General features: G+C 47.2%; 3 protein-coding genes across 3 annotated transcripts in view; 1 reads left to right on the top strand and 2 right to left on the bottom strand.

Moving 5' to 3' along the window:
• Positions 1-6559, bottom strand: part of LOC105479461 (KH domain containing 1) — a 96216-nt gene extending 89657 nt beyond the window's left edge. Inside the window, 2 exon segments of the mRNA XM_071096855.1 lie at positions 90-217; positions 6370-6559. Of these exon segments, the coding sequence (XP_070952956.1) occupies positions 90-217; positions 6370-6431 (190 nt within the window). The 5' untranslated portion in view covers positions 6432-6559.
• A 5510-nt stretch (positions 6560-12069) lies between these two features.
• Positions 12070-22545, bottom strand: LOC105479457 (developmental pluripotency associated 5). The gene is made up of 5 exons (XM_011737413.2): positions 22428-22545; positions 13835-13904; positions 13066-13730; positions 12805-12984; positions 12070-12366 (listed from the first exon to the last, which is right to left on the bottom strand). Exons 3-5 carry the CDS (start codon positions 13175-13177, stop codon positions 12308-12310), a joined length of 351 nt encoding a protein of 116 aa, XP_011735715.1. The 5' UTR covers positions 13178-13730; positions 13835-13904; positions 22428-22545; the 3' UTR covers positions 12070-12307.
• A 341-nt stretch (positions 22546-22886) lies between these two features.
• LOC105479456 (KH domain containing 3 like, subcortical maternal complex member) lies at positions 22887-24327 on the top strand. Its single transcript, XM_011737412.2, has 3 exons — positions 22887-23061; positions 23248-23427; positions 23703-24327. Exons 1-3 carry the CDS (start codon positions 22893-22895, stop codon positions 23972-23974), a joined length of 621 nt encoding a protein of 206 aa, XP_011735714.1. The 5' UTR covers positions 22887-22892; the 3' UTR covers positions 23975-24327.

Below are 24327 nucleotides of genomic sequence, written 5' to 3'. Positions count from 1 at the left end.
AGAAGAAAGAAAGAAAGACAAGACAAGACAAGACCGAATGCTAATGCTGCACTATGGTAAGTGTAGATGTTTGATCTTTCAGAACTTACCATAGCAATCCATGTTCAAATATGTGGGCATGACGAGGGACTCAATATCAAATGGAATGAAGGGAAGACCATCTTCACGTGTTAACTTCTCATCCAATCTGCCAATACAATAAATTTTCTTCTGTATCCTGCCAAGAATAAGAATGTTTCCCACACATACATACACACACTGGAGTTTCACTGTATACAAATTGTTGTTGTTGTTGTTGTTGTTGTTGTTGAGACGGAGTTTTGCTCTTATCACTCAGGCTGGAGTGCAATGGCATGATCTCAGCTCACTGCAACCTCCGCCTCCTGAGTAGCTGGGATTACAGGCACCCGCCACCATGCCTGGCTAATTTTTTGTATTTTTAGTAGAGATGGGGTTTCGCCATGTTAGGCAGGCTGGTCTCGAACTCCTGACCTCAGGTGATCCGCCTGCCTTAGCCTCCCAAAGTGCTGAGATTATAGGTGTGAGCCACGGCGCCCAACCCACTGTATATAAATTTAACTGATCCAAAGATCAGCAAGAATTCCCTTCAGCTACCCAAAGTGTGAATATCCCACTGGCCTCATATAGGATAGATGCACCTGAAAGTAATAACTGGGATGGATGTTCTATGGCAGATAAACCTGAGAGCAGTAACTTAAGAAATGAAAGTTGCCACATGGCGCTTGCTGCCAGGAGTGTGCTAAGTGAAGATGCTATATAAACTGCATGCTTTTTGCAAATGGTTGTGGTTCTCCTGTCCAGTCCACTGTCACTGGGCTGTCCCTGTATGTAAGCTCCCCCTAATAAAACCCTATGTCTCCTCCACTGGCTCCAGGTCTCTTCTTTGACTTCTTGAACCTGCCGCCATCCCTACTGAAGTTAATAGGCACTACAGCTGACTGTTGGAGATATATATTATTCCAAAACCTAGGCATTAAATGCAGGCAGATGAATTCACATCATGTTCAACTTTTAGAGAAATATCTAGCTATGAGTAATCATGAGGAATGTTTTATTCACTGTATTTCTCCACTGATTTTTATACTCATTATGTTTGGCACCATTAAGCTAAAGCCCCTTAAAAATGCAAGAACGTGGTATCTCCCTTTACGTCCTGCACACGAGATTACATTTGTTAAACTGCTGTGTCAGAAAGCTCTCCACATTGAGCCAGAATCTGCTTCCACAAGCTTCCAAACACTAGAACTTATTTTGGCTTCTAAAATATCACAGAGTAGTTCACAGTCATCTTTTGTTGATGACAAAGACTTCAAGAGGTTAGATAGATGCCTTCTCTCACTGCACCCTAATCCTCCTTCATTCATCTTACGGCATTATCTTTAAAAATTATGCTTACTGTTAAAGAAAATAATTCAAAATTAGTAAGCTTGCTTTTAGTTAACTAAAACAACTAATTTCCCTTCTTCAAGAAATACTGAAGTTTTGCATGAAGGACATGACCTCTCAATCCTATTTACATTACCAAATGATGACTTGCTGGTAGATAACCGTATCTGAATTCAAAAGACTAACAAGTTTCTCCTTGGAGTAAAAATTAAACAAGAATTACCTCAAAAAGTTCCCCCACACTCCTAGCCCTTCTGTCTAACCCAGACATCTGCGAACTACACATTTTTTCTTTCACACCCAGCACCCCTAGGCCAGGCAACAAGTATTTGAACAAAAAGGAACCACTTCAGAGATTAGAAATGGGACCTTCAGAACCATGTGGACTGAGAACCAGCCCTAGCTTTAGCCCTTGGCCTCCAAATGTTCAAACCAAAATATGATAGCCATTACCAATAAGGCTGCAAAGGACATTCTTTATTAAACAATTCCTACAAGGTTTTGTTTTGTTTTGTTTTGTTGTTGTTTATTTTTTGCATTATCTCAGCTCACTGCAACCTCCCCATCTCCTGGGTTTAAATGATTCTTCTGCCTCAGGCTCCTGAGTAGCTGGGACTACAGGCACACGCCACCACACCTGGCTAATTTTCGCATTTTTAGTAGAGACAGGGTTTCACCATATTGGCCAGGCTGGTCTCGAACTCGAGACCTCAAGTGACCCACTCTCCCTGGCCTCCCAAGGTGCTGAGTTTACAGGCGTGAACCACGGTGCTTGGTCTCCTAGAAGTTATCTTGAATTGTAGTGTTGAGATGCAGAATATCAGGAACTTTTCCCAAATAGCATCGGTTTAAATGTCTGCCAAACTCACAGGTGAAAAAATGCATTTAATTGTGTCGATGTACATTTCTAAGCTAGAGGCTGAATACTTTCTCTCAGAAGCATGTGGGTTATTTGCATTTCTTCATTTGCTGATTGTTCTGTTACGATATACTTACTGAGAATGGGCGTGGTGACTCACACCTGTAATCCCAACACTTTGGGGGGCCAATGTGGGCAGATCACTTGAAGTCAGGAATTTGAGACCAGCCTGCCCAGCATGGTGAAACTCTGTCTCTACTAAAAATACAAAAATTAGTTGGGTGTAGTGGTGTGTGCCTGTTGTCTCAGCTACTCGGGAGACTGAGGCAGGAGAATCACTTGAACACAGGAGACAGGGAGTTTGCAGTGAGCCAAGATTGAGCCACTGCACTCCAGCCTGGATGACAGAGCAAGACTCTGAAGAAAAAAAAAAAAAGAGAGAGAGAAAAAAAAAAAGATACACTTACTGATTTTTTTGAGACGGAGTTTTGCTCTTGTTGCCCTGGCTGGAGTGCAATGGCGCTATCTCAGCTCACCACAACCTCTGTGTCCTGGGTTCAAGCAATTCTCCTGATTCAGCCTCCCAAGGAGCTGGGATTACAGGCATGTGCCACCACGCCCAGCTAATTTTGTATTTTTTAGTAGAGAGAGGGGGTTTCTCCATGTTGGTCAGGCTGATCTCAAACTCCTGACTTCAGGTGATCTGCCCACCTCGGCCTCCCAAAGTGCTGGGATTATAGGCGTGAGCCACCTCGCTGGGCCTACTTACTGATTTGTGAGAACTATTTAACTATTCATGTATTAGCCACTTGCTCGTCCTTATATTGCTGATTTGCCCCTCACCCCACCTCATTTTGACCTTTTTAAAAGAATAGAGGCCAGGCACAGTGGCTCATGCCTGTAATCCCAGCACTTTGAGAGGCTAAGGCAGACAGATCACTTGAGGTCAGGAGTTCGAGACCAACCTGGCCAACATGGTGAAACCCCCTCCCCCTCTACTAAAAACACAAAAATTAGCTGGGCATGATGGCTCACACCTATAATCCCAGCTAGTCGGGAGCCTATGGCAGGAGAATCGCTTGAACCAGGAGGTGGAGGTTGCTGTGAGCTGAGATCGTGCCACTGCACTCTAGCCTGGGCAACAGAGTGAGACTCCATCTCAAAAACATTAAAAATATAAAAAAAGAATGGGACTTTCCAATTTTTTTAGCTCCCTGATCTAGTATTATTTTGATTTATGATTTCTGCCTTTGAGGTTGGGTTTATAAAAGCCTGATTATATAATTTATTATTTAAATATTTTCTTTTTTCTACCAGTTCTTTTTTTTTTTTTTTTTTGAGACAGAGTCTCACACTGGCGTCCAGGCTGGAGTAGTGGTGCCATCTTGGCTCACTGCAAGCTCCGCCTCTTGGGTTCTCGCTATTCTCCTGCCTCAGCCTCCCAAGCAGCTGGGACTACAGGTGCCCACAACCACGCCCGGCTAATTTTTTGTATTTTTAGTAGAGATGGGGTTTCATCCTGTTAGCCATGTTGGTCTCGATCTCCTGACCTTATGATCCACCCACCTCAGCCTCCCAAAGTGCTGGGATTACAGGCGTGAGTCACTGCACCTGGCCTTTTCTACCAGTTCTTACATTTACATTTTTAATTAATTTTTTTTTTTTTTTTTTTTTTTTTTTTTTTTTTTTTTTTTGAGACGGAGTCTCACTGTGTCTCCCAGGTTGGAGTGCAGTGGCGTGATCTCGGCTCACTGCAAGCTCCGCCTCCCGGGTTCACGCCATTCTCCCGCCTCAGCCTCCCAAGTAGCTGAGACTACAGGCGCCCGCCACCACGCCCGGCTAGTTTTTTGTATTTTTGGTAGAGACGGGGTTTCACCATGTTAGCCAGGATAGTCTCGATCTCCTGACCTCGTGATCCACCCGCCTCGGCCTCCCAAAGTGCTGGGATTACAGGCTTGAGCCACCGTGCCCGGCCTAATTAATTTTTAAATTTAATTTTTAGAGACAGGGTCTTGCTCCATCGCCCAGGCTGGAGTACAATGGTACAATCACAGCTCACTGCCAGCCTCCATCTCCTGTGCTCAAGCAATCCTCCCACCCATATCAGCTTTCCTGAACAGCTGGTACTACAGGAATGTTCTACCACACCCAGCTAATTTATTAATTTTTGTAGAGATCAGGTCTTGCTATGTTGCCCAGGCTGGTCTAGAACTCCTGGCCTCAAGCAATCCTTCCACCTTGGCCTCCCAAAGTGCTGAGATTACAGATGTGAGCCACAATTTTATTTTTAGTTTACAACAGGAACCTGGAGGTAGAGGGATAAATCAAATAATCCTAAGTAATCATTAATCTTGGAAAATCAAGTTATAGGGCTTGGGTGAGGAATGCCATCCTAACCAACCAACATCTTCTCATTACCCAGATGTCAGTGGGCTCTGCCAGCCTACCCCACCCACAAAATCACCATCCTGAACATGGGAGAGCCCCTGACCCCAGCACTTGATTGTCTGTATTCTTCAAAAGACAGATGGATCTGGGACTCTTCTCATCAAAATTTACTAAAATTTCAAAAAGAGATAAATTGTGTACCTGTTCCTCTTTTTAGTTCTTTTCCCTCCCACAGACCCCAAGCCCTGTTTTCTTTTGCCCTGATACTCCTGTTTCTTTTGCCCTACTTGTCCCCATTAAATTCCCATGCCTGTGAAAGAATTTTAGGCCAGGAGCCCTATGTTGTACATTTTCTTCTCCTTTTATAGTGGCAGAATGAAATATTACAGTCATCTCTCCGTATCTGAGAGATTTGTTTCAGGACCCCCTCTCCCATACCAAAATCCACAGATGTTCCAGTTCTTAATGTAAAATGTCATGTTTACATATAACCTATGAACATCCTCCCCTATACCTTTTAATAATCTCTAGATTACTAACAGTGCAAATGCTATGTAAATAGTTACATTGTGTTGGGTTTCGTTTGTATCTTTCCTGTTGTATTGTTATTGTTTTCTTTCTGAATACTTTTGATGGGAGGTTGGTTGAATCCATGGATGCCGAACAGCAGCCACAAAGGTTTGATTGTAGTTAATTTGGCTGTTTTGTTTTGTTTTACAGTACTGCTCCTTGCAGAACAGCGCTAACTCATGGGCAGTGATCACAGGGTCGGCTAATTTGGCATTTTCATGAAGGTAAATCTTATCTATCCCCAATGCAACACTATTTAGACCGTTGAAGCTAGAAGGAAAAGAGAAATCCCATGAAACTAGGACCAGCTTTTGACAGTCGAAGTTTGGATAACCTGATCCTTCCCTTTCTGCAGCAGAGATTTCAAAATGGCTACAAGATGTGGTGCAGCAGTCCCTCTCTGGACAAATTCCAACGCTGGAATTCTAGTGCCATACAGATAACTTCTCGAAAAAAAATTTCTGCCTTTGATTAGTTACCATACAATTTAATGTTCCAAATTTCTTTCATGTAAGTAACACTCCAGGCACTTGTTTCATGAAAATATTCTCTGAAATCCTGAAAATGTTCCCGGGCCACATTTTCATTTTTGTTTCCTTCCTAAAACACCACTCCTGAGTATGTAGCAAAGCAGACACTCAACAAATATTTATTTTCTTTCTTTTTTTTTTTGAGAAGGAGTCTCGCTCTGTCGCCCACAGTGGAGTGCAGTGGTGCAATCTCGGTTCACCACAACCTCTGCCTCCTAGGTTCAAGCAATTCTCCTGCCTCAACCTCCGGAGTAGCTGGGACTACAGGCGCCCTCCACCATGCCCAGCTAATTTTTCTATTTTTAGTAGAGACGGGGTTTCACTATGTTGGTTAGGCTGGTCTCGAACTCCTGACCTCGTGATCCGCCCGCCTCAGCCTCCCAAAGTGCTGGAATTACAGGCGTGAGCCACCGCGCCCGGCCTTCAACAAATATTTCAATAATGGCATTCAACGAATATAATCAACAAATGAGTCGTTGGAAACAGTGGAGAGGCAGGGCAGAGCCATTAGAGAAGAATCAGGATCCTAGCTGCCGGGGACAGGGAAACAGCTTATCTGAGTGGTTCCGGGTGGTTCCATAGTCACCTTCTGCTCAAAACCCTTGGACGGCTTACCCTTGCTCTCGGCGAGGTCTGCGAGGCCTCGGGGGGAACCGCCTCGCTCCCATTCCGGCCATGCCCCAGCCCGCTCAACCTTCTGGCCTAGCCACCATCCTCCTCTGTTCCCAGGGCTGCACTTCCCTTCCTCCTCATCTGGCGCGCTGCTGCCGGTCACTCAGATCTCAACAGAGGTGACTTCCTTGGGGGACCATCCCTGACCTCCCTGCCCAGGTCTAGTTCCCAACATTTCAGCCTCCCAGCACAGCACTAACGTTCATTTCTCAGATTCTTACATCCACGTGGCTCCTAACCGGACCGGAAGCTCCCGGAGGGCCCGCCTGTCTACAGAGGTGGAAGACTTGCCTCAGACCACCCTGCAGGCGGCTTCCGTCCCAAGGGACCTAACAGCGCCTGCCTCGGAGCCCACTTGGGAATGAGTTGGGCATAGGTGACCCCGCGGGGCCCTGCGAGGAACATCCACACCCACTCCGATTTCCCCTCTCCCCCTGTATCAGCCCACCCACAGGGTAAAAACTCTCATAGGGCCCGGAAGGGCGCGGTGGCTCACGCCTGTAATCCCAGCGTTTTGGGAGGCCGAGGCGGGCGGATCACCTGAGGTTAGGAGTTGGAGACCATCCTAGCCAACGTGGCGAAACGCCGTCTCTACTCAAAATACAGAAATTAGCCGGGCATGGAGGCGCGTGCCTGTAATCCCAGCTACTGGGAAGGCTGCGGCAAGAGAATCGCTTGAACCCGGTGTTGGAAATTGCAGTGAGCCGAGATTGCACCACTGCACTCCAGCCTGGCCACAGGGCGAGACTCCGTCTCATAAAATAAATTAAAAATAAAAACGTTTCATAGGGCCCCCAAAGAAATCACGTACACATTTAAGTGTAAATACATAAATACTGGGAGGTGGTGTGATTGGTGGGATCTCGATTTCTTTAAATGGACAATGAGAATGATAATATTTTGAGAATTTGTTTAATAAAAGGAAGAGCCTAGCTTCTAGTCCCGCGGAACTAGAAGCTCTCAATCAGCGTTGGCAATTGTCATTAATATTAGCCACTTCAGGGTCGGATGATTACACTTGATTGGGTGTTCATCGCTTGTTATTTAAAGGTTTTCTTGGACTAAGCACTTGTTTTACCTCCTCTCCAAAACTCTTCAATCCCATTGTCAGACCTTCCTTAGGGCGGACCCCTTTCATCTCCATTACAAGAAAGCTTGTGGTTTCCGGTAATGGTAGCATTTAACCTTGGTGGAAATCTGATCACCAGCTGCAAGCTCACAAAAAGAAAACCGCTCCAAGGCAAATACTGCTTTTCACCTTCAGACTTTTACTTCCAAAATTTTACCTATGAATTTTCTTAAAGTATTTTATTGCAGTTACTTTTGGTTTGGGGGGTTGGGGTAGGGGAGCTGAAAATTTTTCAGTCCAGGACATGCATGGAATTTATGGCAGATTCTTAAATTTCCCTCTTTTGATACCATAATTGACACCTATTCACTTAAATTTTTCTGCATTTAGAAACTCTGCCTTTAAGAGGGAACTCTAGGCCAGTCACAGTGTCTCACACCTGTACTCTCAGTGCTTTGGGAAGCCAAGGCAGGTGGATCACTTGAGATATGGAGTTCGAGACCAGCCTGGCCAACATGATGAAACCCCATGTCTACTACAAATACAAAAAAAAAAAAAAGCTGGACATGGTGGTGCATGCCTGTGATCCCAGCTACTCAGGAGGCTGAGGCAAGAGAATCACTTGAACCTGGGAGGCGGAGGCTGCAGTAAGCTGAGATCGTGCCACTGCACTCCAGCTGGGTGACAGAGCAAGATTCCGTCTCAAAAAAAAAAAAGAAAAAAGAATTCTAGACTTAAAGGATAAGGGCAGTTACTTTTATATGCTTGATTTACACTAGAGAACTGGGGTTTCAAAAGTATCTGGTCTACATTCCCACATAGAATCTTTCGTAGCCAACTGATTCTCTGAAGGGTGCACTAGATGAGGGTCATCTGAGGGTGCTAACAACCATTAGTCCATAAAGCAAATTCAAGCTATCAACATAAAAGACAGGGAAACTTCATCAGATTCAACAAAAAAGGGTGAGGCAATGGGGAAATAGGCAGTCTCTATGAAAATATTTAGCAAAATCATGTTTTTCCCCTTTGGACCAGCAATTCTCCCTCTGGGAATTTACCCTACAGACATACTAGTGGCAGACTTGCAAAACAATGGTATTCAGGCTGGGCGCAGTGGCTCACACCGGTAATTCCAGCACTTTGGGAGGCTGAGGCAGGTGAACCACATAAGGTCAGGAGCTGGAGATCAGTCTGGCCAATATGGTGAAACTCTGTCTCTACTAAAAATACAAAATTAGCAGTGTGTAGTGGCCCACACCTGTGATCCCAGCTACTCAGAAGGCTGAGGCAGGAGAATCACTTGAACCTAGGAGGTAGAGGTTGCAGTGAGCCGAGATTGCGCCATTGCACTGCAGCCTGTGACAAAAGTAAAATTCTGTCTCAAAAAAAAAAAAGAAAAAAAAAGTATTCAAGGTATTCCTCTCACCTTTGTAAAAGCAAAAGATTGGGAATAAACTCAAAAGTCATTTTGTAGAGAATTAAGTGGAATTAAATGGAATAATACCCAGCTGTAAAGGAGGGAAAATAATCTACACGTATAATTCCTTATATTTACATTTATTTTAAAACTCTTGAATGGACATTCAAGAAAATATTGCTTATTTCTGGGAAGTAGGAAATGTATGAATATAAAATGAGATAGGAGGGAGAGTTCCATCACTTTCGTTTTGTTTTTTTTTTTTTTTTTTTTTTTTGAGACAGTCTCCTTTCGCCCAGGGTGGAATGCACTGGTACGATCATAGCTCACTGTAACCCCAAGTTCCTGAACTCAAGTGAACCTCCTGCCTCAGCCTCTTGAGTAGTTAGGCCTACAAGCATGTGCCACTGGGCCCAGATAATTCTTTTTTTTTTTTTTTGAGACGGAGTCTCTCTGTCACCCAGGCTGGAGTGTAGCAGCACGGCCTCAGCTCACTGCAACCTCAGCCTCCCCGGTTCAAGCGATTCTCCTGCCTCAGACTTCCACGTAGCTGGGACTACAAGTGCCCGCCACAACACGTAGCTAATTTTTGTATTTTTAGTAGCGATGGGGTTTCATCATGTTGGCCAGGTTGTCTTGAACTCCTCACCTCATGATCCACCTGCCTTGGCCTCCCAAAGTACTGGGAGTACAGGCGTGAGCCACCGTGCCTGGTTTTCCTTCAAAATCTTGAGCAGGAGCCAGGCTGAGTGGTCTAGGACCTTCCAGGCACAGTTCTCAGGGCTGGGGTGGGAGGAGGGTCAAAATGCCAACAGGGTATATGACTGATCCCTTGGTCTCCACTCCAAATAAACCTCAATAGTATGCCAAACATACCTTTGTCTTCTCAGGGACCCACAAGCGGTATGGCATCTAATGGTCCCAGAAACTGCACCCGGGACTTCCAGGGGGTAGGAAAACAATGCATTTACAAGACTCATGGCCTTCCCTCTTTGAGTCTTCAATGATGAGAACCTTAGAGGATAGGACTGGAAGCTGGAGTCCCTCCTTGCTCAGAACCTGGAATAGATGAGTCTACTCCAGTCCTGCAGTAGAGCATGAATAGCCTGTAATTCACAGATTCAAGAAATAATGCCCGGCTGGGCGCGGTGGCTCAAGCCTGTAATCCCAGCACTTTGGGAGGCCGAGACGGGCGGATCACGAGGTCAGGAGATCGAGACCATCCTGGCTAACATGGTGAAACCCCGTCTCTACTAAAAAATACAAAAACCTAGCCGGGCGAGGTGGCTGGCATCTGTAGTCCCAGCTACTCAGGAGGCTGAGGCAGGAGAATGGCGTGAACCCAGGAGGCGGAGCTTGCAGTGAGCTGAGATCTGGCCACTGCACTCCAGTCTGGGTGACAATGCAAGACTCCGTCTCAACAACAACAAAAAATAATAATGCCCATTGTGTCAGACATTGTCTTAATACTTCACAGATTTAGGACATAGTCTTATCTCATTTAATCGTCACTGCAACCCAATGAGGTAGATATAATTATCCCCATATTACAGGTGGAGAACTGAAGCACAAAGGCTAACATATGCATGGTTCTCCCCAGCTAATAAGTAGCTGAGCCAAGATTCAAACCCAGGTAGTCTAGCTGCTGTCCGTTTCTTACAACACTATCCTTAACCAGTATGTACTATACCATATTGCCCCTCTTAAGAACAAAAAATCAACATCCCTGCCTTGGAGTTTAAATATTAGGAGTAGAGAGGAGGAAAATGAGCAGCTAACACTATCAGTTGAGTTTATAAATGCCATAAAGAAAAAACAGCCGGGCGCGGTGGCTCAAGCCTGTAATCCCAGCACTTTGGGAGGCCGAGACGGGCGGATCACGAGGTCAGGAGATCGAGACCATCCTGGCGAACACGGTGAAACCCCGTCTCTACTAAAAAATACAAAAAACTAGCCGGGCGAGGCGGCGGGCGCCTGTAGTCCCAGCTACTCGGGAGGCTGAGGCAGGAGAATGGCGTAAACCCGGGAGGCGGAGCTTGCAGTGAGCTGAGATCCGGCCACTGCACTCCAGCCCGGGCGACAGAGCCAGACTCCGTCTCAAAAAAAAAAAAAAAGAAAAGAAAAAACAAAGCAGGTTAAGCTTTGTTTTTAAGCTATATTTAAGCTAAGACTGTAGAGGAGGGGATCTCCCTAGAGTATGGACCACCTGGGAGAAGAGAACAAAACCCTTTGAAAATCTGAGATTTCGGCCAGGCACAGTGGCTCACACCTGTAATCCCAGCTACTCGGGAGGCTGAGGCAGGAGAATTGCTTGAAATGGGGTGTGGGAGCCGGGGGCCGGGCCGGGGTGGGGGAGCTTGCAGTGAGCCGAGATCGCTCCATTGCCTGGGAGATGAGAGCGAAACTCGTCTCCAAAAAAAAAAAAAAAAGAAAAGAAAAAAAGAAAACAAAACAAAAACACACACACAAAACCTGCTACACTGACAATGGTCCTGACTTCCCATATTGTTGTTGGAGACATTTGCTTTTCAGCTTATATACAAAATATCAACCTATTATAGGGTTGTTTTCAAGTGAGTCCAGGTCACTTGAGGCAATCATCCCATCTCCCACAGGTTTTTAGTTCAGTGCTGCATCTCAGGACCCTAGCCAAGTGTGCCTTTCGACCCTCCTTTTGTCTTTGGAGGTTTTCAATTAAGGGTTAAGCGCAGGTCCACACCTCAGCTGTGCTTCAGAGATATTTAAAGGTAGTACCTACAATCCAACCATACTCAACTATCAACTTATTTAAAACTTTATTCTTTTTTTTTTTTTTTTTGACTTTTTTTATTATACTTTAAGTTCTAGGGTACATGTGCACAACGCGCAGGTTTGTTACATATGTATACTTGTGCCGTGTTGGTGTGTTGCACCCATCAACTCGTCAGCACCCATCAACTCGTCATTTACATCAGGTATAACTCCCAATGCCATCCCTCCCCCCTCCGCCCTCCCCATAATAGGCCCCGGTGTGTGATGTTCCCCTTCCCGTGTCCAAGTGATCTCATTGTTCAATTTCCACCTATGAGTGAGAACATGCAGTGTTTGGTTTTCTGTTCTTGTGATAGTTTGCTGAGAATGATGGTTTCCAGCTGCATCCATGTCACTACAAAGAACTCTTATTTTTTAAAATGAGAAAAAATGAAAAAAAAAAAAGCCACTTTTTTTTTATTGGCAACCATCAAAGAGATATTCATAACAAGACTCAGAGCTAAGGGCAGAGACCCCTAAACAGATCGTTTTCCTTAACTCTTTAGGCTGGAGCAGATTTTAAACCAAGCTGAAGGAATCACTCCAGCTCTGGCCACAACCTAATCTCTGCATCCTGGCCTTCATTGCATTGGCTGGAAGCTGGTTCACTTCATCCAAGGGCCTAGTTCGAGGGCAGTCATGGCTTCCGCAAGTTTGAGCATCCCTGCACCAGAAATAGCAACAACGGCGTGAGTCTGGGGGAAGATAGTAAGCGCCCGGACTGTTCTCCGCCTCTTTCAGGGTTCGTTTCTGGGACTTCTGATCCAGGCGTTCTGGGCCTGACCTGGTAAACCGAACCTACTCGGCCCATTCGAACATTCTCCAAGAAACTGAAGGGGGCAAGGAGACGGTTAAGATAGCTCAGATAACCCTGCCCAGTGGGTCCAGCATCGGCCGCCTCTCATTAGTCTCACCCTTGGGTCTCCAAGACCGACGGCCGGCACTCTGGGGCCCCCACTCCCAAAGGGGTCTCGGGAAGGCCCAGACGCCAAGGGCATCCCTGGTGAGCAAGAGAGAGGAGAAAGAGGAGAACGCTGAAGGAGAGGCGCGAAGCGGCCCTCGCGAGCCTGTGTTCCGCGTACCCAGTCCCCGGGCCTCTCACCTCGCTCCTGGCGCTGGCGGTGCCACTCAGCCATGGACTGGAGCATCCACTTGGTCCGGAGCTTGTACAAATAGGAACCGTAAACCACGACCTCGGTGAGGTCTGAAGACTCCAGAGCCTTCAGCTCGAGCATGGCCTTGCTCACTTGCTCGATGTAAGGGATTCGAGATCCGTCCGGGCCTGTTGGGGGAAAGAGGTGAGAGCCCCGGGCCGGCGGAGACTCCCGAGCCGGGGCAGCCCGCCAGTACTGGGCACACTCACCAAACATGGCTTTCAGCAGCCGCGTCTGGACCTGGAACACCTCTGGATCTTTCAGGTCTTCGGGAACTTTCACCCACGGCGGGATATTTCTACGTCCCGGGAGAGTTCCCATCTTATGACCCTCAGAACCAAAACCACGCTCCAGCGCACGCCAGGCCTTCCCACGCGGGCCGAGCCTCAGGGCTGGTAAAGCCTCGCACCTGGTGGCCCCGCCCCCGGCCCGGCCCCGCCCCCCGGTCTGGGCCAGGACTCAGGCCAGGACCCTGGGTCCGCGCCCGGCCGCCCTGGCTGCGGTCCAGCGGGTTGCCATCTCCTCCGCTTCCCGCGACTTCGGGAGAGCCTCACCCGGGCCCAGCTGTCTCCAAGTTAACTAGGGTTTCCACCTGCATTGACCTGTGTCTTTCGCACCAGAATCCCATGGGCTTGGGAATGGCTGGGGGCAGGGCGCTCTTGACCCTTCCCCTAGGGAACAACCGGTGGGACCTGAACTTCGGAAAGCGGGCGTTCCGGCTTGATGGTGCGAGGACCACCCAGTAGCTGCCGAATCGAGTTCCTGCCTCACACGTTCCAAAGAAGGGTCCGTATCCCCTCGGCCGTAAGGAGCAGGACCCGCGGCTCCACTTTGCTGGCGACCCGGAGAACGTCCCTGGAGCTCTGGAGGAACTCTTGCCATTGAACAAAAGAGAAACCCGAAATTCGGAAATTGATTGTCTTACCTGAAGGGATTAGCGTTCCTCCAAGCCCCTGGCTCTAGAGCCTTTGAACCTACCCGGATTTCAAAGCTCGCCTGGGCCCTGCCTGCGCACTCCGGCCAAAACCGGTCCAGGCTTCTGGCTCGTCTGTAAATAAATTTGGTTTATTCGTTTTTTAAACATAGTGTTTGGAGCGATGCACTGGATTCACTGGATGAGAGTGTGATTTCACTGTTTTATGGCTTTACAGATGGTGATTAAGCTGGCATTTCCAGTCCTGGTAACACCTAATACCCCCTCAGCTGTACATTATTTACGGTTTCTTAAGGCAGACCTCTTCACACACACACACAAACTATGGGTTCTTTTGCAATCACCAGTATAGTTAATTTAGAAAATGATCATCAATAGCTAAAACTATCAGATGAAGATTGTTGAGGAACTAGTTAACCCAAGTTAGCATCACCAATAATGGGACAAATGGACTTCTGGTTCAGTATCTGAAAACAAAAAGAGGACTGTTTTATTAATTTACTAAAGAGACACTAAATGCTGTGTGCATAGTTCAGATAATTCTGAATCAAAGATTGGAGGTGCATTTCAGGACAATGAAGGAAATTGTAATATGCCCTATGTTTCAAAGTAGTATTAGAAACTTCTAAAATTTAGAAACTTCTAGAGTGGGATAAGTGTACTACAATTATGTAAGATAAGGTCATTATTCTCAGGAATAATGCTAAAGTATGTAGAGTGAATTGGGTTTCTTTGTTTTTATTTTTATTATTTTTTAAATTAAATTTAATTTTTTTGAGACAGAGTCTCACTCTATTGCTCAGGCTGGAGTGCAGTGGCACAATCTCTGCTCACTGCAACCTCCACCTCCCGGGTTCAAGCGGTTCTGCTTCAGCCTCCCCAGTAGCTGGGATTACAGGTGCCAGCTACCATGCCCGGCTAATTTTTGTATTTTTAGTAGAGACAGGGTTTTATTATGTTGACCAGGCTGGTCTCGAACTCGAACTCCTGACCTCAAGTGATCTGCCCACCTTGGCCTCCCAAACTGCTGGGATTACAGGATTACAGGTGTGAGCCACCACAGCTGGCCAAATAATCAACTCTCTCTCTCTCTCTTCATATATATGTATATGTATGTATATATGTACATATTATATATAATTCATTGTGCCTAGCTAATTTATTTTATTTTATTTTATTTTATTTCTGAGATGGAGTTTCACTCTTGTTGCCCAGGCTGAGTGCGCTCTCTCTCTCTCTCTCTCTCTCTCTATATATATATATATATATATATATTCTCAGCTCACTGCAACCTCCGCCTCCCGGGTTCAAGCAATTCTACTGCCTCAGCTTCCTGAGTAGCTGGGATTACAGGCACCCATCACCACATCGGTTAATTTTTGTATTTTTAGTAGAGATGGAGTTGCATCATGTTGGCCAGGCTGGTCTCAAACTCCTGACCTCCTGATCCTCCTGCCTCAGCCTCCCAAAGTGCTGGGATTACAGGTGTGAGTCACCATGCCCAGCCATAATAAACTTTCAATTTCCCATCTCCCATTCCACCTGCTGCCCAAGCTCCATTTTTCCTGTCACCCAGACTTTTATGAAAAGCAACCCTCACTTCTACTTCTGTATACCTTACTTATTCCTAAACATGTTTTTTTTTTTTTTTTTTTTTTTTTTTTTTGAGACGGAGTCTCGCTCTGTCGCCCAGGCTGGAGTGCAGTGGCGCGATCTCGGCTCACTGCAAGCTCCGCCTCCCGGGTTCTTGCCATTCTCCTGCCTCAGCCTCCCGAGTAGCTGGGACTACAGGCGCCCACAACCGCGCCCGGCTAATTTTTTGTATTTTTAGTAGAGACGGGGTTTCACCGTGGTCTCGATCTCCTGACCTTGTGATCCGCCCGCCTCGGCCTCCCAAAGTGCTGGGATTACAGGCGTGAGCCACCGCGCCCGGCCTAAACATGTTATTCCATGGTACCTTCCTTTGCATTTCAAGAAAAGTCACTCTGGACCTGCACTGTCCAATACAAAAGTCACTAGTCACATGAGGACTGGAAATGTGTCTAGTCTGATTTGAGATGTGCTGTAAGTGTAAGCTACTTGTAAGATTTTGATGACATTAATACCAAAAATTTAGATATTCTCATTGATAATTTTAGACAGATTTTATGTTAAAATTACAATATTTTGTTTTTTCCTTTTTTTGTTTTTCATTTTTTCAGTTAAAACAGGGTCTTGTTGGCTGGATGGGGTGGCTCATGCCTGTAATCCCAGCACTTTGAGAGGCCAAGGCTGGTGGATCGTCTGACCTCAGGGGTTGAAGACTAGCCTGGGCAACGTGGTGAAACCCAGTATCTACAAAAAAGACAAAAATTAGCCAGGTGGGGGGGTGCATGCTTGTAGCCCTAGCTACTGGGGAAACTGAGGCACAAGGAATTGGTTGAGCCCAGGGGGTGGAGGTTGCAGTGAGACAAGATTACGCTATTGCACTATAGCCTGGGTGACAGAGTGAGATCCTGTCTCAAAAAAAAAAAAAAAAAAAAAAGAGACAGGGTCACGCTATGTTGCCCAGGCTGGTCTCAAACTCCTGCACTCAAGGGATCCACCCACCTCAGCTTCCCAAAGTGCTGGGGTTACAGGCACAAGCCACTGCGCCCAGCCAAAATGATAATATTTTGGATCTATTAAGGTAAATAAGATATAATATTCAAATTCATTTCACACATTTCTTTCTACTGAGGCTATGAGAAAGTTAGTATTATTTGTCTCTCATTCTATTTCAGTTGGACAGTGTTGCTCTAGATGGTTTCCTACAACTTTCTAAGTGTCTAATCCAAAACTCTTTTATATATACATAATTCATCATGCCTAGCTAATTTATTTTATTTTATTTTATTTTTTGAGAGAGAGTTTTGCTCTTGTTGCCCAGGCTGGAGTGCAATGGCGTGATCTCAGCTTACTGCAACCTCTGCCTCCCGGGTTCAAGTGATTCTCCTGCCTAAGTAGCTGGGATTACAGGCATTCATCACCACACCCGGCTAATTTTGTATTTTTAATAGAGACAGGGTTTCTCCGTGTTGGTCAGGCTGGTCTCGAACTCCCAACCTCAGGTGATCCGCCCACCTCGGCCTCCCAAAGTGCTGGGATTACAGGCGTGAACCACCGTACCCGGCCCCACCTCCTAGGTTTAAGTGATCCTCCCACCTCAGCCCCCAGTAGCTGGGACTACAGGCACAAAACACCGCGCCCAGTTAATTTTTGTGGGTTTTTTGTTTCTTTGTTTCTGTTTCTGTTTTGTTTTATTTTGTTTTTGTAGAGACAGAGTTTCGCCATGTTGCCCAGACTGTTCTTGAACTCCTGGACTCAAGCAATCCTCCCTTCTTGGCCTTCTCCCAAAGTGCTGTGATTAGAGGCATGAGCCACCACCCCTGCCCTATACTTTTTCATCTTCATGTTCTCGAGGCTTCTACACGTCCCAAAATAAACACATTGGCTTCTTGTCTCCCCTTTGGCTCCTCCGCTTATTTTGGATTTTGTTTTTTGTTTGTTTATTTTGAGATGGAGTCTCATTCTGTCGCCCAGGTTGGAGTGCACTGGCACCATCTCGGCTCACTGCAGCCTCCTCCCAGGTTCAAGCGATTCTCCTGCCTCAGTCTCCCGAGTAGCTGAGATTGCAGGCGCGCGCCACCACGCCCGGCTAATTTTTTTGTATTTTTAGTAGAGACGAGCTTCCACCGTGTTGCCCAGGCTGGTCTCGAACTCCTGAGCACGGGCAATCTGTCCGCCTCAGCCTCCCAAAGTGCTAGGATTACAGGCGTGAGCCACTACGCCCGGCCTCTCTTCACTTTGTACACCTCAGTACTATGAGATTTTTTAAACTGTGATTACTTTTATACATTTACTTTGCATTCAGGCAAGGACTCCAGGATCCTGATCACCTCCCGTAAGAGCCGGAGGGTGGGGAGGCCGGCATGGCCAACAGCACTAGGGGTCCTGGCGGGCGGTCTGAACTAGGCGTGCGGTCTGGAGGCCCCTCGGCTCCTGCGTCCTTCTGCGCTCTTAGGCGGCCTAGCCGGCCACAGGGCCCGGAGTGCAGGGCGTATGGGAGGGACTCTGTCCAGCTAGGGGGCGCTTCCACCCCACCCAGCGCAGCCTGGGTGCAGCCCGAGGTCCCAGCTGGGGAGGGGTCGGGGGACCTTGGCTGACTGGGTCCTGTCACGCCCCCTTCCAGCTCCACAGACAGTGGCTTTTTCCTTCTTAGGAAATCTGTAAAGTACAGAGAATCCTTCCAGGGCAAGAGCTTAGTCTATATTGGAAGAGCCTAGTAACGAGAAGAACTCTTGCCAAGGAAAATGGGATTGAGAAATGCTGCATGTGGGAAACTTGAGCCTGTCCTTGCATTTATCCCATGTGATCCTGGATAAAACCCACTCTCCCTCCTCCACAGCATGTTGAATGTGTCCTCTTCCTCTCCAGTTGGGTTCCACTTGGTCCTTAGGAATGCCTGCCTTGCCCTCTGTCAACTTCGATCTGAGCTCGATTTCTGTTGTTTAAAATGGCGGTTTCTCCAATACACCTCAACATCTTGCAAAGGGGGATTTTTTGCTAGGATACTGAAGGCCAGAATTTCAGTGCAGGTTTGAACCAAGAGTTGGAAAGTTAAACTTTGAAGACTTGAGTTATTTCAACAAATTATTTGGAGAAAAAGTTTTATTTATTTATTTATTTATTTATTTTTGAGACAATGTCTCACTCTGTTGTCCAGGTTGAGTACAGTGTGGTGATCTCAGCTCACTGCAGCTTTGGCCTCCCTGGTTCAAGCGATCCTCCCACCTCAGTCTTCCAAGTAGCTGAGACCACAGGCACGCGCCACCATGCATGACTAATTTTTTAGTTTTTATAGAGATGGGGCTTTCCCTATGTTGCCCAGGTTGGTCTAGAACTCCTAGCCTCAAGCAATCCTCCAGCCTCGGCCTCCCAAAGTGCTGGGATTACAGGTGTGAGCCACCATACCTGGCCCTGGAGAAAATTTTTATAACCGAATGTTAAAGGTCACTTCTACTGTGGGTCTGGGTTGCAGCAAGTGTCGTAGAGAACATCTGGCCATTGCATGGGCTCTGCTTGCCACCCATCCCTACTTGCATTTCTCAATAATGATTTTTTAGAAAGGAGGAACACTTACGAGCATATGCATTGGTTTTACCCAAAATTAATGTCAATGTTTATCACATTATAATGTTAGCAACAAGGCTGGTGAGTATATAGGTTGGTTCGACCTCAATGGGATGCCATTTGGCAATACCTTATCAATTGGAAATTTATAGATCCTTTGACTCAGCAATTCTCCATTTGAAATTTAATCCTATAGTTATACTCCCCGTTGTAAGAAATGACATGTAGGGTACTGATTCCAATAGCAGTACTGGCACAAGTAAAGATAGCATGCAAGATAAATATTCCTGAAGATCGGGAAAAAATACATACTAAAGAAATAAGGCTGGTTTCTGTGGCTCGTGCCTGTAATCCCAACACTTTGGGAGGCTGAGGTGGGAGAATCGCTTGAGCCCAGGAGTTTGAGACCAGCCTGGGCATACAGTGGCCATGTTGCAGGCACTGAGACATAGTAAAGCCTGTCTCTATTAAAAATACAAAAATTAGCTGGGCATGGTGGCAGGTGCCTGTAATCCCAGCTACTCAGGAGGCTGAGGCACGAGAATCACTTGAACCCAGGAGGTAGAGGTTGCAGTGAGCCGAGATCGCACCACCGTACTCCAGCCTGTCGACAGAGCAAGACTCCGTCTCAAAACAAACAAACAAACAAACAAACAAAAAACAAAAAACAAAGACTAGCCTGTCCTAAAAAAAAAATTAAAATGAATTAGTTGTGGGGGCACATGCCGGTGATCTTAGCTACTTAGGAAGCTGAGGTGGGAGGATCACTTGAGCCCAGAAGTTGGAGGCTGTGGTGAACTATGATGGGTTACTGCATTCTAGCCTGGGTGACAGAGTGAGACGCTGTCTCATAAAAAATAAATAAATAAATAAATCCATTATTAATATCTAGAAAAACAAAACTTTGTCAAGGAAAGAAATCATAGTAAAGTATATACAGCTATGAATAGTTTACAAAGTCCTAATAGTGCAAACATTGAATATTGATTTAACAAAATCATATCTCTGTTTTAAGAGGATCTAGGTCTGATGCATGTAGTTAAGTCCCAGCTTACTTGGGTTGGAAGAGGGTGAAAGACAGTGGTAGATATATAAATCCTAGCCTCCCAAAGTGCTAGGATTACAGGCGTGAACCACCATGCCCTGTCATTTTTTTTGTTTTTTGTTTTTTTGTTTGTTTTTGTTTTTGTTTTGGGGGGGTTTGTTTGTTTTTTGAGAGGGAGTCTTGCCCTGTCGCCCAGGATGGAGTGCAATGGTACGATCTTGGCTCACCGCAACCTCCGCCTCCCGGGTTCAAGCGATCCTCCTGCCTCAGCCTCGCCAGTAGCTGGAATTACAGGCCCCTGCCATCATGCCTGGCTAATTTTTGTATTTTTAGTAGAGATGGGGTTTCACCATGTTGGCCAGGCTAGTCTTGAACTCCTGGCCTCAGGTGATGTGCCCGCCTTGGCCTCCCAAATTGCTGGGATTACATGCGTGAGCCACTACACCCGGCCTGTTTTTTGACTTTTTAATAAAAGCCATTGTGACTGGTGTATGATGGTATATCGGTGTGATTTTAATTTGCATTCCTCTTCTGATTAGTGATACTGAGCGTTTTTCATGTGTTTGTTGGCTGCCTGTATTTCTTCTTTGGAGAAACATCTCTTCATGTTCCTTGTCCAGTTTTGTTTGTTTGTTTCTTTGTTTTGTGGAGACAGAGTCTCACTCTATCCCGCAGACTGGAATACAGGCTCATTGCAACCTCTGCCTCCCACGTTCAAGCGATTCTCATGCCTCAGCTTTCGGAGTAGCTGGGATTACAGGCGCCAGTCAGCACACCTGGCTAATTTTTGTATTTTTAGTAGAGACAGGATTTCGCCATGTTGGCCAGGCTGCTCTAGAACTCCTGGCGTGAGCCACCGCATCCGGCTTTGCCCAGTTTTTAATGGGGTTGTTTTTTCTTGTTGTTTTGCAAAGTACTTTAATTGTCTCAATTAGCAAGTAAGAATTTCCCAACTACTAAATCATTCCTATATATTAAATATATTCGGCCGGCTGGGCGCGGCCTGAATATATACATTTGGTCTATTAATGTGGCAAACCTGAAGTTCTCTTTAGTGTTTCAATACTGAATAAAAATAAATTATAAATTATTATTTATCTTATAGCAACACAGTTAAAAGTTATTATTTTCACACTTTTTTTTTTGTTTTGTTTTAGTAGAGGTGGAGTTTCACCGTGTTAGCCAGGATGGTCTCGATCTCCTGACCTCATGATCCACCCTCCTCAGCCTCCCAAGGTGCTAGGATTACAGGCGTGAGCCGCCGCACCTGGCTCAGTTATTATTATTTTTTGAGACAGGGTCTCACTCTGTCACCCCGCTGGGAGTGCAGAGGCACCATCACTGCTTACTGTAGCCTCAGCCTCTCTGGGATCAGGTGATTGTCCCACTTCAGCCTTCCCAGTAGCTGGGACTACAGGGGTGTGCAACTTCGCCCAGCTAATTTTTGTATTTTTTTTGTAGCGATAGGGTTTTATCATTTTGCCCAGGCCAGAAGGATTGCTTGAGACCAGCTTGGGCAACATAATGAACCCTTGTCAGAAAGGGAAGGGGAAAAGAAAGGAAAGGAAAAGGGAAAGGAGAAAGGAAAGGAAGGATGAGACAAATATAATTGTGTTATTTAGAGAACAGAGGCATCACTGGGCATGGTGTCAGAGGCTTGTAGTCCCTGCTACTGGGGCAGCTGAAGAGGGAGGATCTCTTGAGCCCAGGAGTTGGAGGCTGCAGTGAGCTATAATCACACCACTGCCCTCTAGCCTGGGTGACAGAGATCCTGTCTCCAATTTAAAAAATTAAAAATGCCGGGCGCGGTGGCTCAAGCCTGTAATCCCAGCACTTTGGGAGGCCGAGGCGGGCGGATCACAAGGTCAGGAGATCGAGACCACAGTGAAACCCCGTCTCTACTAAAAATACAAAAAAATTAGCCGGGCGCGGTGGCGGGCGCCTGTAGTCCCAGCTACTCAGGAGGCTGAGGCAGGAGAATGGCGGAAACCCGGGAGGCGGAGCTTGCAGTGAGCCGAGATTGCACCACTGCACTCCAGCCTGGGCAACAGCGTGAGACTCCGTCTCAAAAAAAAAAAAAAAAAAAAAATTAAAAATAAAAAAGAACAGAGATGTCAAAAATTTTCAAGGAATCTCCTCTGGTGTCCAAACCACGAGAACCATCTGTGGTTAGGTGTGTTCATTGCTGCATTAATTAAAAGCGCTTTATAGTCCCACCACTGGGAAGGCTAAAGAGGGAGGATTTTTTTCAGCCCTGGAGTTCGAAGCCAACCTGGGCAACATAGCCAGACCCCATAACTTTTTTTCTATCCCCCCCTTTTTTTTACTATGCAAATCTCACTACACAGACCCTATAGCAAAACAAAACAAAACAAAAAGGCGGGCGCTTATTCTGCTCTGTACTCAGCTGTCTCAGGCAAGTGACAGAATAATCTGAAAACCTGGTGCCAGAGGGAGAAAACGTAGTGGCCAGGGATCAGAAGCGAGTGAGGGACGTATGAAGTATTCATTCTGCAAGTATCAGTTCCTTCCTCTGGGAGAGATACTGGGCTTGTCCACGCCTTCCTGAGTCCACGGTTAAGACTCCCGCTGGGCACCAGCGGATTCCTGGTGCCCAGAGCCCGGTTCCTCCTACCCGGTGCGCTGGGGAAAGGGCTGCTCCTGACAGAAGAGACACTGAGAGCAACGCAGGAACCGGTGCACTTGCGCTGCCTCGGAAAAAGCCGGGGCTCCTGGAGGCGGAGGCGAGGCCTGGGACCCAATGAGAAGGGCGCGGTTGGAGAGGAGGGGCTGGCCAAAAGCACTTTAAATAAGGCCCAGGCGAAACCGCAGTTCTAGTCGCCTAGCTCCAGCTTGGCCTTTGGGTTTGCTGTGGTGGTCTTGTCTCCTGCAGGACCGGGCGCAGCATGGACACTCCCAGGCGGTTTCCGACGCTCGTGCAACTGATGCAGCCAAAAGCAATGCCAGTCGAGGTGCTTGGTCACCTTCCTAAGCGGTTCTCCTGGTTCCACTCTGAGTTCCTGAAGAATCCGAAGGTAGTTCGCCTTGAGGTTTGGCTGGTGGAAAAGATCTTCGGTGAGTGGAGCAAGGAGGGGCAGCCCCTATGCGGCTTCTTTCTGCCGCCCACACCCACATCCCACTGCGTTCCAGGACAAGCCTCCCCAGTAGCCAATGCCCTCTGGCTGTCTCCTCCTTCCACTTTCCCCTCCCAAGACCCCCGGGAGCCACCCAACCCTCACAGCCTCTCTACTACCCGCGCAGGCAGGGACCGAGAACGCATCCCGCACGTCCAGGGTATGTCGCAAATCTTGATTCATGTGAATCGGTTGGACCCTAACGGCGAGGCTGAGATCTTGGTATTTGGGAGGCCTTCTTACCAGGAGGACACAATCAAGATGATCATGAACTTGGCTGACTATCACCGACAGCTCCAGGCGAAAGGTACGGGGCTGGGAATGGGGCTACCTGGAGCAAACCCTGGCTCCGTAGGAGTGATCCTGGGGTTTCCTGGCTGCTGGGGCTGCAGTCTCGCCCTCCCAGCCTGCCCCCGGTTAGTGGGTGGGAGACGGGGCGGTTGCCATGGATCCAGAAGGCCAAAGTGAACCCGCGTTCTGGGATTCCTGGTTCCTACTCCCGCAGGCCGCTTGGGTGACTGTCCTTTTTTGGAGAGGATATAGGGACACAGCTGTGGCCTCCGCACACTGCTCTTCTTTCAGGCTCAGGAAAGGCCCTCGCCCAGGATGTCGCCACTAAGAAGGCCGAGATCCAGCTGTCTTCAGCAGAAGTCCGGGAGGCCGGGACCCAGCGTTCGGTGGAGGTCCGGGAGGTCGGGACACAGGGTTCTCCGGTGGAGGTGCGGGAGACCGGGACCCAGCAGTCTCTCGAGGCTGCCAACCAGTCCGGGACCCAGCGATCCCCCGAAGCTGCCAGCAAGGCAGTGACCCAGCGGTTTCGCGAGGATACCCGGGCCCCAGTTACCAGATTATGAAGGCATCTCGGGCCCTGGAGCCAGAGCCAGTCAGGGGTTAAAGTGAAAGCCCGTACTTCGCCCAGAAGCTGCGGTTGGGAGGAGGATGATGTGGATTTTTTGTTTTATCCCTTCTGTTGAATGGTTGCAAACACAAACTTGAGTTCTAATAAAAAATTGCAAACTAGAAGCCGCCCCCTACTTCAGCCCCTGAAGCTGGGGTAAGGGTGGATGATGTGGATTGGTTTTTTTTTACCCCTTCTGTTGAATGGCTGCAAACACAAACCTGAGTTCTAATAAATAATTGCAAAGTGGAAGCCCCCCGCTACTTTAGTCCAGGAAGCCGGGGTGGCGGGGGAGGTTGACGTGGATTG

Source organism: Macaca nemestrina, chromosome 5 (genome assembly GCF_043159975.1).
Source record: "Macaca nemestrina isolate mMacNem1 chromosome 5, mMacNem.hap1, whole genome shotgun sequence".
Classification (NCBI taxonomy): Eukaryota; Metazoa; Chordata; class Mammalia; order Primates; family Cercopithecidae; genus Macaca; species Macaca nemestrina.
The sequence above is the reverse complement of the archived record's forward strand: the minus strand, read 5'-3'. Positions and strand labels throughout refer to the sequence as shown.